Below are 13,927 nucleotides of genomic sequence, written 5' to 3' on the forward strand. Positions count from 1 at the left end.
AAACGCCATATAGTCTCTTGCCTGACAGTTTTAAGGTTCTTTTCATTTGGTTTTCCAGAAGCAAGATCTTTTCCATAATGGCTTGTATTTTTTAATGACACCAATTAATACAATGTATTGAAAAACTAAAGACAAATTTCGATGTTGAGGTTACAAAAAAAAAGTAAGGCCAGATTCACGAGTGTTGTTACGGAATGGGCGTTGAGTATTTGCGTGCGCATTGGCATATTTAATGTACTGATGCTCTCAACCATTGAAATGGTCAATAGTTTAATGATTTGAAAACATTTTCTTTCCCTGCGCAAATTTGCATGACTGAATTGCGCACACCAAATACATGTATGTAAATGAACCCATTGAATCAATGGGTTCTATTTTCTGAGTATTGCACACACAAATTTTTTTAATGCGCAAATGTGTGAATCCGGCCTGACTGCGCCTGTTTTTGGGACTGTTTTAGGTTTTGTTTGTACAGTGTTCACAGTGCAGAAAAATGATGCTAATCAGTACAAATGTGACAAACCAAATTTATATAGTTTTTGCTGTTTTCCTACGATCACAAGGATACCAAAATTTTTTTTTTTAGGTTTTACCACTTTCCTGCAATAAAAGCTCTTTTTTGGAAATTATTTTTTTTGCATTCCAAGTCCTATAACTTTTTTATTTCCCCATTGATGGAGCTCTGTGAGGGCTTACTTTTTGCAAGACGAGCTGTAGTTTATTGGTTCCATTTTTAAGTACACATGGCTTTTTTTGATCACTTTTATTGCAAAGCAAAATGGGGAAAAAATTAGCATTTTGCCTCAGTTTTTTTAGGTTTTTTCTTTACACTTTTTGCCATGCAGGAAAAAAAGCATGTTCATTTTTTTGTACACGTCGTTACGGATATGGCAATACCAAATATGTGGCATTTTAATTAAAAAAAAAATAAAATAAAATATAAAAAAAGTTATGCCAATATGGGAAAAAGTACCCAAAAAAGTTTATTTTTACATTTGTTTTTTTTTTTACATTATTTTTATCTTTTTTTCTTTTACACGGTTTGTATCCCTGTGGGGGACTTTTAGGGTGCATTCACAAGAGCGTAGGCGTATTTACGTTCGCACGTGCGCAGTGTATAATCGCCAGAAAGAACGTTTTTCGGAGATCATGACCAGAGCTAGAAAGCGTATTATCGTTTGTTCCTACTTTGCAAACTATCTTTTCTGCCATCGAATATGCGTTGGCGCGTATTTCAGTCGCGTATGTTCCGTGTTTTTTTCGGGTTGCCGTTTTTACGCGCCGTAAAATCGCCCGTGCGAACGAATACATTCGAAACCAACGCCTCAGATGGTCACGTATATACGATTGGGCGCAAAAACGCGCCGTTTATGCGCTCGTGTAAACGCACCCTTAAAATCACACCTATGATCGTTATAATAAGGCATTGCAGGACTTCCATTCTGCAATGCCTTCTTGCTTATATTACCGATCATAGGCACTAGCAATGCAGGATGCCTGCATATGTCATCCTGTTGCCATGGCTACCCGTCGGCACCCCCACAATTACATTGTGACAGTCCGATTACATCACAGACAGACGGCTCCCGCTGCCGGATCTCTTCTGCTCTCGCGCTATCCCCAGGACATAAGTGTATGTCCTGCTGCTTTAAGTACCCCTCTGCAAGTACATACACATGTCCTGTGGCATTAGGGAGTTAATGCGATTTAAAATTTTTGAAAACTTTATTAAATTTCTTTTTTTTTTTATTTAGTCCCAGTAGTGGAGCTTACCATGCAATAACTTGATCGCTTGTACACAGACATGCCAAAAGTCATGGGATAGCAGCATTTAAATTAATTGGGAAGTAACAGCTTGGGAGTGCACACACGCCTACATAAGTTGTGAGGTGTTATCTTCAGAGTTAGCTTTAGATCAGCATGCTCATGACAAGGTGACGTGAATTATCAGAGTTCGAACGAGGCATGATAGTAGGTTGCAGACGGATGAGACATTCTATTTCTGAAGTTGGGTGACAGTTAACATTCCTCATTTCAAAGTGTGACATGTGTACTAATAATACGCCATTAAAGGCATTACCACCCTATAGCAGACAGCATAGTGGCCGTCCACAAGTGCTTAATGATCGCAACCAGCAACATGAGGCTAGAATTGTCCATGTGAACAGACAAGAAACTCTGGCAGAAATCACATTTATATTCAATGCTGGAGGCCTCACCCACATATCCCACAGGTCAGTGCAGCAGTCTTTAGGTTTGAAAGGGTATGGGAGCAGGAGACCCATAAAAGTGTCTCTCAACACCAGACACAGTGCCTCACCTGGGCTTGCAAAGTCGCTAATTGAACCCTAAAGAATTAGCAACATGTGGTCTGGGCACAAGTCACAGTACCAGTTGTGTTGGGCTGATGGTAGGGTTTGTGTGTGACATAAACCCCATGAACACAAGTGGTCAACAAGGCATTGTGGAGGCTGGTGCTGGCTCCATACTGATGTGGGTGGTGCTCATGGCATGGGTCCATTGTTCTGCCTAAAAACATAATTTACAGATTCTGCTATGCTTCGCTGCTTGCTGACAGTTTTCAGCCCTTCATGAACTTCATGTATTCGCACAATGATGGACTATCTCAGGAAAATAATTCACCATAGCATCAAGTCCAAGTTATCAAGGAACTTTTCTACGAAGGGTGTGGCCTACAACTAAAGCCCACAGGAGCCCAATTGAGCATTTATGGAATGTGATGGGAAGGTCCATTCACACCTACAAATACCACAGAGCTGTGGTTGACTATCCAGACAGCATGCCTCAACATCCCTCCAGATAGCTTCCATCCACTTATGTTATTAATGCAACAATGAGTTGCTGCACTTTGCTGGGCTAGAGGGGGTCCTAAATGATATAAGTTCCTGTTCCATAATTTTTGGCATGTTAGTGTATAATACACTAGTGGATTGTACCTGTTAGCATTATCCAATTAAAGAAGTATTCCCATCTCAAACAATCATGGCTGAAATGGGAATAACTGTCTATGATGCCCGAGATCCCCATTTTTGTAACAACCCCTTAAACCTTTTCATGCAATCATCTGTAGATAAATCATCAGATGCACGCAAGGTTTGTACGGGGCAGGCTCAGGAGCCAAGCCCTCTCTATACACGGCAGGTGTAGACAGTCCTTAACCGTAGACACCTGGCCACATTCAGAGACAAAAAAAAAATGGGAAAAAGGCAGTAATCGAGTTAACAAAAAATTTCAAAAAACTTTAAAAAAAAAATTTGTAATCTGTCACATATGACAGCTGCGGTAGGGGATCCAGCTGCCATCTGTGGCAGGTGTAACAGGAAACATGGCAGCGACGGACAGGTAAGTTTTTTTAAAACACTAAAACTCTTGTTTTTCAGGGAAGAGATTATATGTAAAGCTCTTCCCTGAAAAACAATTTGGGGGTGCCGGCAAACCATTGCCTTCAATGAAGCAGCTGCGGCTCCATTGAAGGCAATGCACAGACCTGGATTCACGCATGTTTTTGCACGTACATAGGTGCGCACTTATGTACGCACCTATGTATGCACAAAAATATGCTGGTGTGAAGCCACCCTTAGACACACTTTTCTTCCTCCCACTGTGGGGGAAAAAAGTCACTGCGTCTTATAAAGAAAGTCGTTGCATCAGCATTTGTTCGCGCTAACTTAATCGCAGTTACGCAACAAACTCATGATCACGCAAACAAATGTGCGATCACTGACCAGTGTTCTCTTCTCCCCACTGCCACCCATACGGGCCACTGACTGGTGGTGAGCGCCGGCAGGCACTGCTGCTGCTTTTCTGCCTCCACCAATCGTCTTTTTTGTTCCTCCTGCCGAACAAGCGCCGCTGTGACTCAGAGCTCCGCTGCTTCAGACCTGTGCTGCTCCTTCTGCTTCGTTGCCCGGCACTATCCCCTGCACTGTCCCTGGGTGAGTTTAAAATATTTTTATATGTATATAAAACTTGGTAGGAAAAAATAAGAATAAAAATTCTCTGATCCTGAAAGGGTTAAGTTGCAAAAAATTTAGTCACTTTTTGAAAAAGGAATGTAGATTTTCTCTCCTGAATGAATGGGAACTAAAAAAGAAAACAAAAACACAATAGTACCTTGATAATGTTTACATCTTTACTTTGTTATGTAGACACTGATATGCAATTTATTAATAAATACAAAGCAAAATTATTAAAATATTTAAAGGGAAGCTGTCATTAGTTTTTAAGCCAGTTAACCAATAGCAGCAGTGCCATCCTGCAGTATCTATCATTTCCACACTGCTTTTGCCATCAATACCGATAAAAGGCATGCTATGTAATAGAGGTTTAAATATTTCTTGAACCCTATGTAAATGAAGGAGTTTGGTCCTATGGGCATGCCGGACCGTCTATTCTCGTTTTCCACCCAGGTCTGCCCCTCTAACCCCCAGTGGAGTGGAGGACGTAGTAGTGCTCTGAAGGACCATGTAGTACTTTGAAGTCTCCCGATGCATGTGCAGATAAGCGCCTCGTTTTTGCTTAAAGAAGAGAGTTAATCTGCGCATGCGCCAGAAGATCGCAGCACGCAGCGTGGATGATGGCCCACTACATCAGAGGGGCCAAAAAGGGCAGACCTGGGTGGGAAAACAAGCAGCAAGTAGAGACGGCCCAGGCATGCCCAGCGGACCACACTCTTACGTTTACATGCGGCGTGGGAAATTTTTGAACAGCTATTACTCAGGCATTCCTTTTATCAGCATTGATGGCAAAAGCAGTGTGGGAATGATAGATACTGCACAATGGTAGCACTGCTATTGGTCAACTGGCCTAAAAACTGGTGACCGCTTCCCTTTAAGTACACGTTGAAAAAAGACCAGCGATACTCCACTATTAGATTATGAAGTGTTCTTCATAACTGGTCTGTACACAAAAATGACAAATTAGCAATAATTATTTCCTTCACCACTTTCCAGTGTAAGGTTACTTTTAATTAAACCCAAATAAAAGTATTACCTAAAACAGCACTTGTGTAATATATAGCATTAGTATCAGGAATGCAGGCCTTTAGTAGTAGTTACGTTCCTGCAATATACACTTAGGGCTGCTGGAAGTTTCAAGCTCCAAAGTGCTACTTTCACAGACTGTTTCGTAGAACGTGCTCCAATAGCAGAGCATTGGCTGCTGTGAATAGAAGCCTGTACCCTGATGACAGATGCATAGGGCAGTCTTGTGGAGAATTTGTATTGGACAAATCAGATGGCCGTAAAGTGATTGCATGTTAGCATGGTATTATGGCTGCAAATCCTGGCCCAGCCGCGGTCTAATGAACAGCGCTAACACCATCATAGACCACTATACTGCTGTTGATTGGTGTTCAGACCAGTAAATGGATCCTAAAATAGGCCCACATTACAGACCGTTCATGTAAGATCTCATTCAAATAATGCAAAATTAACAAATCCAAGTAATTCCCTGATATATTCCTACTTGTTCATAAAATATGAAGCCACACTGCTATAAATATAATTTATTACATCATCATTTGTTAACAGTACACTAAAGTTGCCCACACCCATAAAATAAATGGCAACTGAAATATCCAATTTAAACCAATCAATATTTGCAAATTATATGTAAACAATAAGTTGCAATTGCTGACTACTGCCTGATAAAAAGGAAATTGTGGTTGTCTCAAAAAGTGTATAGCACAATCAGTCAAATGAGGCCAATTATGTGCATGCAAAGAGATTCACCTGGTGACTCCAGTTTGCATTTTCAGTTCACACTGAATTAAACTATTTGAGGAGTTGTACAGTCTTCTTTAACTAAGGCCGCCTGCAGACAGCCGGGTCGAATCCGGCTGCGAGAATGCTCGCAGCCGGACCCGACCCGAGCGCCTGCAGAGAGCAGCATGGAACTCACTCACTCCCGCAGCTCCGGCTCTTTCATGTGCCAGCTGCCGGGCGGCCAGTGAGTGACGTTTCTGTGCGGGGTTCGCAGAGCCCCGCACAAAATTAGAGCATGCCGCGGTTTGTTTTCTGCGTGGGATTCCACGCAGACAAACCGCGGCCGTCTGCATAGGATTGCGTATTGTAATGCAATCCTATGCAGGCGTGTACGGGCGGAAATTCTGCGTGGAATCCCGCCGCGGAATTTTTGCCCGTCTGCAGGCGGACTAAAGCTTAATCATTGCTACGAACGTATGTAACGTTTTAATATGCTTTATTAGTTTAAATCGTACCAATTTCAAACTCTCCATTTTGATGCAATCATTCGTGTAAACATCCAGAGCCAGAAATCCCAAACAGGTCTAATGCCCCTTTTATACGAGCAGAGAATCTTACAATTCCAGCTTGCCTGAGCGAACGAGCTGGTGACATCACTGGCATGTCTGCGCTCCGACAGCCTGTTTAGACTGCATGATACTCCTTCTCATGCACTTCTCATGCACAAATCGTTCAGTGTTTCACATTCCTACATGAGTCGGGAGGGGTATCGTCTCTCAATTCCCAATCATTATTAAGACTTGTATAAAGAGTCGGACATTGTTTTGAAGGAATGTTGCCATCCAATAGGTGGCGCTACAGAGGTATTGTTCCATCTTCCCTATTTACACACGAAATGATCAGTTTTTGAACTGCACAAGAAGTGCCTGAGCCTGCACTGATTTTTAGGCCAGCTGAAACTGAATGACAAACGAGAAGCTCACGATTCTCATTCGGCGTTGGCTTGTGTTTAAACTGAACAATTACACTGTGCAACAAATTAAAAAATTTGTAACAGAAAGTAATTGATAGGTTTCTGTAAAATTAAAACCTTCTGATTCCACTGGTAAACCTGAATAATAGCAGCACGTCACATTTTCAAGTTATTTAACCCCTTAGTTACCAAGCATTTTTTTTTTCCATTTAAAAAAAAACTTGTAACTCCTTTATTTATCCATCGACGTCGCTGTATGAGGGCTTGTTTTTTGTGGGACGAGTTGTATTTTTCAATGGTGCTATTTAATGTACCATATAATGTACTGAAAAACTTTAAAAAGTTCTAATTGGAGTAAAATGAAAGACGAAAAAAACTAAATGCCGTCATCTTTGGGTGAGTCTTGTTTCTACGGCGCACAAACTGCCACAAAAATGGGTTATACTATGGGTCAGTACGATTACTACGATACTCCACTTATGAAGTTTTTTTTTTTGCTGTACTACTTGTATTTTTTTTTCAAACACATTTAATCTTTTTTAAATTATTTTCTGCTGCCATCTTCTGCGCGCAATAACTTTTTTAGTTTTTCATCCACATAGTTGTGCGAGGGCTCATTTCTTGCAGGACCTCATATAGTTTGCACCAGTACCACTTTTTATAACATTTTTTCTTGTGAATGACCAAAAAAGAGCATTTCTGGCGTTCTTACGTGTTTTTTTTCCCGGATGACATTTATCATGTGGAGTAAATAATGCGTTATTTTGACAGATTGGACTTTTACGGACACAGCGATACTAAATATGTATTTTTGTTTTAGGATTTTGATTCTTTTATTCAGTCTAACCAATACCCTGTAAAAACACAGCTCATTAATTACAACTTACTGGTGGATGATTCGCAGTGTTTACGCCGTGGAAACATATCCTATACATTACATAAACCTACCCTTATAGTGTTCAGTCGTTACTAAGCAAGGTTAATGGCAGGCCTACTGGATTAATTGTATAGGCATATTTCCAAAAAATACAATACGACAAATGTGTTGCCTTATTCCCTATTATTAGAAAACCTTACGGGGCAGAATAAAACGGATATCATATTTGAATTCAGCACACTAAAAGTTACTATAAGCCGCCTATCTGCTTATCTGTTACAAAAATTGTGTTGCACAGTGTTATTGTTCAGTTTTGCTCGTTTGAACAATGTTCTGACCGATGATTGTTCCGTGTAAACGCAGCATTAAACTTTTCACACCTGAGGGTTTGTCACAGATTTCTTTGTGACCCAAATACATTAGCAGCACAAATTTCCCTCCTGTTCGGAGCTTCATACAAAGCGTCAGTGTAGGTTACATATATCAGTCTACAGTTTTGTTAACATTAATATAAATTATTTTCCATCTTTTGTTCTAAATCTACAATATTGGGAACATATTCAAGTCATTCATCCAAGTCAATAGTATTCATTAAAAAGTGAATCATAATAAATCTGCCATATCCATCAGGATACCAATAGAAATGCAAGGGTCCTAGTTTTTAAATGCCAATGATTAGCCTTTGATGCATATCCTATTGCTATGCAATCTGTGGTGGGAGAAACCTCTATATGTGCGGTTCAACAAGAACAACCAGATATTATGGATATCTGCAAAATTCCAAACATCACCAAGAAAGAATTAGCTGTTTCTCTACGGTTCTAGAAAACATAGAAACAAAAAGGATATAAAAGATAAAGCCATAATATTAGTAACTAGGAGTTGCAGCAGCAGTGGTAACAAGTCACCAGCTGGTCGGAGACCTCTGACATGTCCATTACCATTTATAAAAGAACTGTATAGTCCCTGTAGGTAATGGTCCTTTTACACGGAGCGAGAAATTGTTCTCAGGAACAAAGGATGACAGAGTTCAGCGAGTTTTTACAGGCAGATAAATAGTTTATATTTAGTTCACTCAATTGTTCAGTCGTTCACATTCAAGGTACCAATGAATGTGAATGGTTGCAAATAGTTGTGCGCAAACAGCGATAGTTGAAATGAGCAAACAATCATTTTTATGCCTGCATAAAATGAACAACAAGTAAACAAATGATTGTTCGCCATTCAATTGTTGGCAGTTTTCACAGAGAACAATTATCGTTCAAAGTTGCATGAGCCAACACCTTTTTTTTTTTTTTTTTTTAAATCTTTCCAATGGTGATTAACAATAGTAAGGGCCTAAGGCTGCTTTTAGATGAGCCGATTCTTGTTTGAACGAGCGAGTGAGGTAATCGATAACTCGTCTGTTCTCGTTCAGCCCGTTTGAACGGGCCAACGATGTGTCTGCCTGCCTAAACAAGCATTGTTCAGTCTTTCACATTCCTTGTATAAGCGAATGTGAAAGACTAAGGGGCGCTGTTTAGGGTAGATTCACACGAGCGTGTTTATGTGCGTACAAAAACACGCCTATTAGAACCATTGGTTCCCTATAGTGTGTTCACATGTCCGTGTTTTACAGGCGTGCAAATGCACGTACCTGCAAAACATAGGACATTCGTGCACCATAGGTCCGTGGTGCACGTCAATATTCCCCAGCAGGGAGTCCCCTTGTCACTGATCACTGAGACAGCACTGTGATTGGTCACAGCACTCAGCCAATCACAGGCAGTGCTTGGCCATTCATTGAATTCAATCACAGGCAATGTATGGCTGAGAGCTGCCTGTGATTGGCTGACTGCTCAGCCAATCAGATACAGCCCTTTCAGCGGGCGGGGGATTTTAAATCTCCGTCTGCTAAAAGAGCTTCAGAGCAGTGCAGGGAGAAGACAGGCTGGACGCGCCTGAGCCCCGGCAGCTGTATAATTTTTTTTACTTATAACACATTCTAGGGAATATTTAAAAGCCCTTCCCTGAAATTTCGTGCAGGGCTTGCCAGCAGCCCATTACTTTCAATGGGACTGCAAAAGTGACGGTCCCATTGAAAGCAATGGGAGAACATCGCGATCCTCTGCCACAGCTGGGGCAGGGGATTCTTTACTCCCCGCAGGGAGTTCCCTTGGCACTGATTACCGCGGCCATGTTGAAGGCAATGGGCACAGACCTGCATTCACAGGTGTTTGAGCATGTACGTGGGTGCGCGGTTTTGTGCGCACCTATGTACAGCACACGCACACGCTCGTGTAAATGCACCCTTAAACTGGACGATAAGTGAACAATGATTTTTCTGTCTGCATAAAATGAATGTCAAACGAAATGTGAATGATTACCTTTTGTCGTTCGGTCGTTGGCTCGCATTTAGACCAAATGATTATCATTCACTTTCACTTGTTTGAACTATAATCGTTCTGTGTAAAAGCACCTTAAGACTAACATTTATCAGGGAGAAAATATTCATTAAGTTGTAGGTGAAGATTTAATAAATAACTGCAAATAATATCAACCACAAGCGGTAATGCTAGACAACCAATGCTGAAAGGGCTGTTTGAGTTGTGATTTTCTTCAATGTCTTATCAGTCCATACAAGTTCCCAATTCTTTCACAGCAAATTGCATTTTTCTCCAGCTCTTTGTCAACAATTATACCTGAAAAACAAGAAGTGTCATACTAACACTGACAAAAGAAAGGTAAAAAAAGACAAAAGAAACAAACTTCATAGATCATTTCAGGCAAGTTTATAGTGTGTTATTATACAAATAAGGTCCATTTACACGGAGCGATGATCGCTAAAAAAAAGTTTAAAAAAGATCAATAAAAAGCGATCGTTTGAGCGATCCAGCGATCATTGTTGCGTATAAACGCGTGGCCATCATGCACTACTAGCTGACCATTAAATTCAGGCCAACCTAAACATCTTCCTGTGGTCTTATCAGGAGTTCTCCACGGGTAGTGCTGATGGCATTGTTGGAGAACAAAGGATCTGAGCACAGATAATAGGCTCTGGCTATTAACTGCTTTCCACTAAAGGCTTCATTTGCACACTTAATTGCTCTAAAGTAGCTGAGTAACTACTTAACAGTTTATGCAAAATAATCATCGCTCAGTGTAAATGGGCCAATAGATTTTATGTCAGTGTTGTCAGATTAATTAAATAATTTGAAGCCGATTCATCCCTCAATAAAATTAGGTTTATACATTTGTCATCACAGAGGAATAATATAATTAGAGATGAGCGAGCATACACGATAAGGCAAACTACTCGAGCGAGTAGTGCCTTATTTGAGTACCTGCCCGCTCGTCTCTGAAGATTCGGGTGCCGGCAGGGGCCGGGGAGCAGCAGGGGAGAGCAGGGAGGAACGGAGGGGAGATCTCTCTCTCCGTCTCTCCCCCCCCCCGCTCACCGCCGCAACTCACCTGTCACCCACGCCGGCAGGCGAATCTTTAGAGACGAGCGGGCAGGTACTCAAATAAGGCACTACTCGCTCGAGTAGTTTGCCTTATCGAGTATGCTCGCTCATCTCTAAATATAATACATGTATGTACAGCCAAGAGTCGGCTTGCAGCTTTATAGACTGATACAAGCAACCGGCCTTTATTCATCTAGAATTATTTTAAAAGCCTGAATTCATACAATTAATTCTCTGCCAAGGTGCAAAGAACTACAAGAGTGTGCAGAACTTACCGTTTCCGTCCTCAAGGTGCCAACAAAAGACTTGCCAATCTTTGCAGTTCCTCTCTCTGCTGGTAGATGTAGATCTGGGTGTCCCACAGCATGTTAACTAATACTGCATCACTAACTTCATCCAGCATGACGTCTGTTTGGAGTTGTGGGCTCAATCTACATTTAAAAGATCAAAAAACAGCATGAAGAGCAAAAATAGCAGCAAATCCAAATACCACCAGAAAATGTAATGCAACATTTTTAGACTACAGGTTAGTCTCAAGCAGGACCATGTAGTATATCCAGCCTGAAATATATGAAGGACCAGAGGAAATTACACAGCCACATAAGAACTAAATACTCTTCAAAAAGGGTATTAATAAAGGGGAATGGTTTGCACATCCACAATCACACACAAAATCAAATACTTGTGGGACAGATTTTGTTGCTTAAGTGATGCAGTGTCTGTGTAATAAATTAGATGTTGTAGAAAAAACTCCTCCTTTCCAGATCAATAATCACAAATTCAAGATAAGAGTTAAAAAAGAATTAGAAAAAAGCTTACGAATTCCAAAACAAAATTTGGAATGTTCACATAATGTGGAGATATTCCATGAAGATCTAATGTGGATCATATTCCATGTACTAGACGTGGTAGTGATAGGGTACGAAAATTTTAAATCACAGAGAATTAGAATAGATCTACAAACTAAAGGGCGCATTTGATGACCATTTAAAGCCATTTACCGACGTAAAAACGATGCAATATTTTGCACAAATGAGGACTTGTGCAAAAATTTGTGACTTTTCTTTAGTCTGTGCTGGTCCAGACACTTTTTCAAAAAGCGGGTGGGGCTTGTCAGAAGGGGGTATAATTTATACCAGATGCTAACGTTAATAATGCTAGAAATGTATGCCCGGCCTTGTCGGGGTCAGGAGTACATATTTCAGAAGGCGTATGACCTGCCGGGAATGCGCTGAATAGATGAAGTGGCGTGCTCCTCTTTATGTATTCAGCAAAGCGTACGCTGGGGGGAAAAAAAGAAAATCATATCCAGCCTGGCGGCCAAAATGCTGGGCTTACTAAATTTCCCCCTAAATTCTTTAACTCCCAAAGGTTTAAATACAGATTTCAAGCTCAGATCATTACAGACAGTATGGTAATTTTGGGCCATTTATGCTTGCCTTGCAGGTCCCCGACACTACTGATCATACTCTGATTGGGCCACCGTTACTAGTGGGGTGCCACAGGGTTCAATATTAAGCCCCCATTCTGCTCAATATATTTATCAACAACCTGATAGAGGGTCTGCAAAGCAAAATATCAATATTTGCAGACGATACAAAATTATACAAGATAATCAATACAACGGAGCACAATGTACGACTGCAAATGGACCTAGATAAGCTGGGGGCTTGGGCAGAAAAATGGCAAATGAAGTTCAATATTGATAAAGGTAAGGTTATGCACATGGGCAGGAGAAACGGATGTCACCAATATACACTAAATGGGGTACTACTAGGGAAAAGTGATATGGAAAACCACCTGGGGGTACTAGTGGATTATAGATTAAACTGGAGTAACCAATGCCAGTCAGCTGCTGCAAAAGCAAATTCAGTCTTGGGGTGCATTGAAAGAGGTATAGGGGCGAAGGGTGAGAACATTATTCTTCCACTATATAAGGCACTTGTCAGGCCCCACATGGAATACTGTGTACAGTTCTGGACACCAGTGCTCAGGAAAGATGTTGCAGTGCTTGAGGGTGTTTGAAGGGTACTGGTGTATCTAGATGCCACCAGAAGCTAGGGGTTTGACAGGGCTTCCACGCAGGAATGCCCCTCTCACACCCCTAGTTCCAGATTGGCGGAAGATGTGAAGGTCCTGGAAGGTCCTACCGGCCTCAGGGTAAGTAGCCTGTGCTGTGCGTGCGGTGGCTGTTACTCACTGTCCCCTGCCACTGTGGCCTCCCTGCAGCCTTGAGTGACTGTACCCCTGCACTGTATAGGCTCCCTGCTGTGGTCCACCAGCGGTACTCTTGCGGTGGCGGCGGCTGTCACAGGGTTTTGTGGGCTCCCTAATGTCCTCTGCCTGTACTTATCTGCCGCGTGTGCTGGGCTCCCCGATTTCCTGCTCCTACTGCATAACGCTGCGTGCGTCGGCTTTCAGTATGTGTCCCACACCACTCTGCCCTCCGTGCTGCAGCAGCACCAGGGAAGACGCTTCAAGCCGCTGTAGGTTCCCTGCTCAGGCCCCCCCCCCCCCTCTGTGGTGAATGCGACACCGGCGGGGGAAGGAGATTTACGGCGCTGTGCTGTCCCTGCTGAGGCTCCCCCCCTCATCGGTGAATGGGCCGATGGCAGAGAAGGAGCTTCACGGCGCTGGGCTGACTGGCTGCAGCGGGGGCCGAGGTATGTTTTAGCAACAACGGCTTCTGGGCCTGCCTGCATTGGGGGACGCTGTATAATTTCCCCATAAACTGTTAGTGGGCTGCCAGGACCAGCACCCCATCCAGGTCTGCAGCCAATAAGGTACAGGGGGTGTAACCCCCCTGTCAATCTTGACTCCACCAGTACTTTCCGGTGGCGTCAAGATACACCAGTACCGGTTCAAAGAAGGGCAACTAAATTAATAAACAGAATGAGAGAACTGAAAT

General features: G+C 42.1%; 1 protein-coding gene across 2 annotated transcripts in view; it reads right to left on the reverse strand.

Annotated features, from left to right (window-relative positions):
- Positions 1 to 4,823: 4,823 nt before the first annotated feature.
- PLA2G6 (phospholipase A2 group VI) overlaps positions 4,824 to 13,927 on the reverse strand; it is a 51,034-nt gene continuing 41,930 nt past the window's right edge. For both annotated transcript variants that reach the window (XM_066596255.1, XM_066596254.1), the window contains 2 exons: positions 11,295 to 11,450; positions 4,824 to 10,257 (listed from right to left, as the gene is read on the reverse strand). In XM_066596255.1, the coding sequence (XP_066452352.1) occupies positions 11,306 to 11,450 (145 nt within the window). In that variant the 3' untranslated portion in view covers positions 4,824 to 10,257; positions 11,295 to 11,305. The remainder of the gene's footprint in view (positions 10,258 to 11,294; positions 11,451 to 13,927) is intronic.

The sequence above is a fragment of the Eleutherodactylus coqui genome, chromosome 3 (assembly GCF_035609145.1).
Source record: "Eleutherodactylus coqui strain aEleCoq1 chromosome 3, aEleCoq1.hap1, whole genome shotgun sequence".
NCBI lineage: Eukaryota > Metazoa > Chordata > Amphibia > Anura > Eleutherodactylidae > Eleutherodactylus > Eleutherodactylus coqui.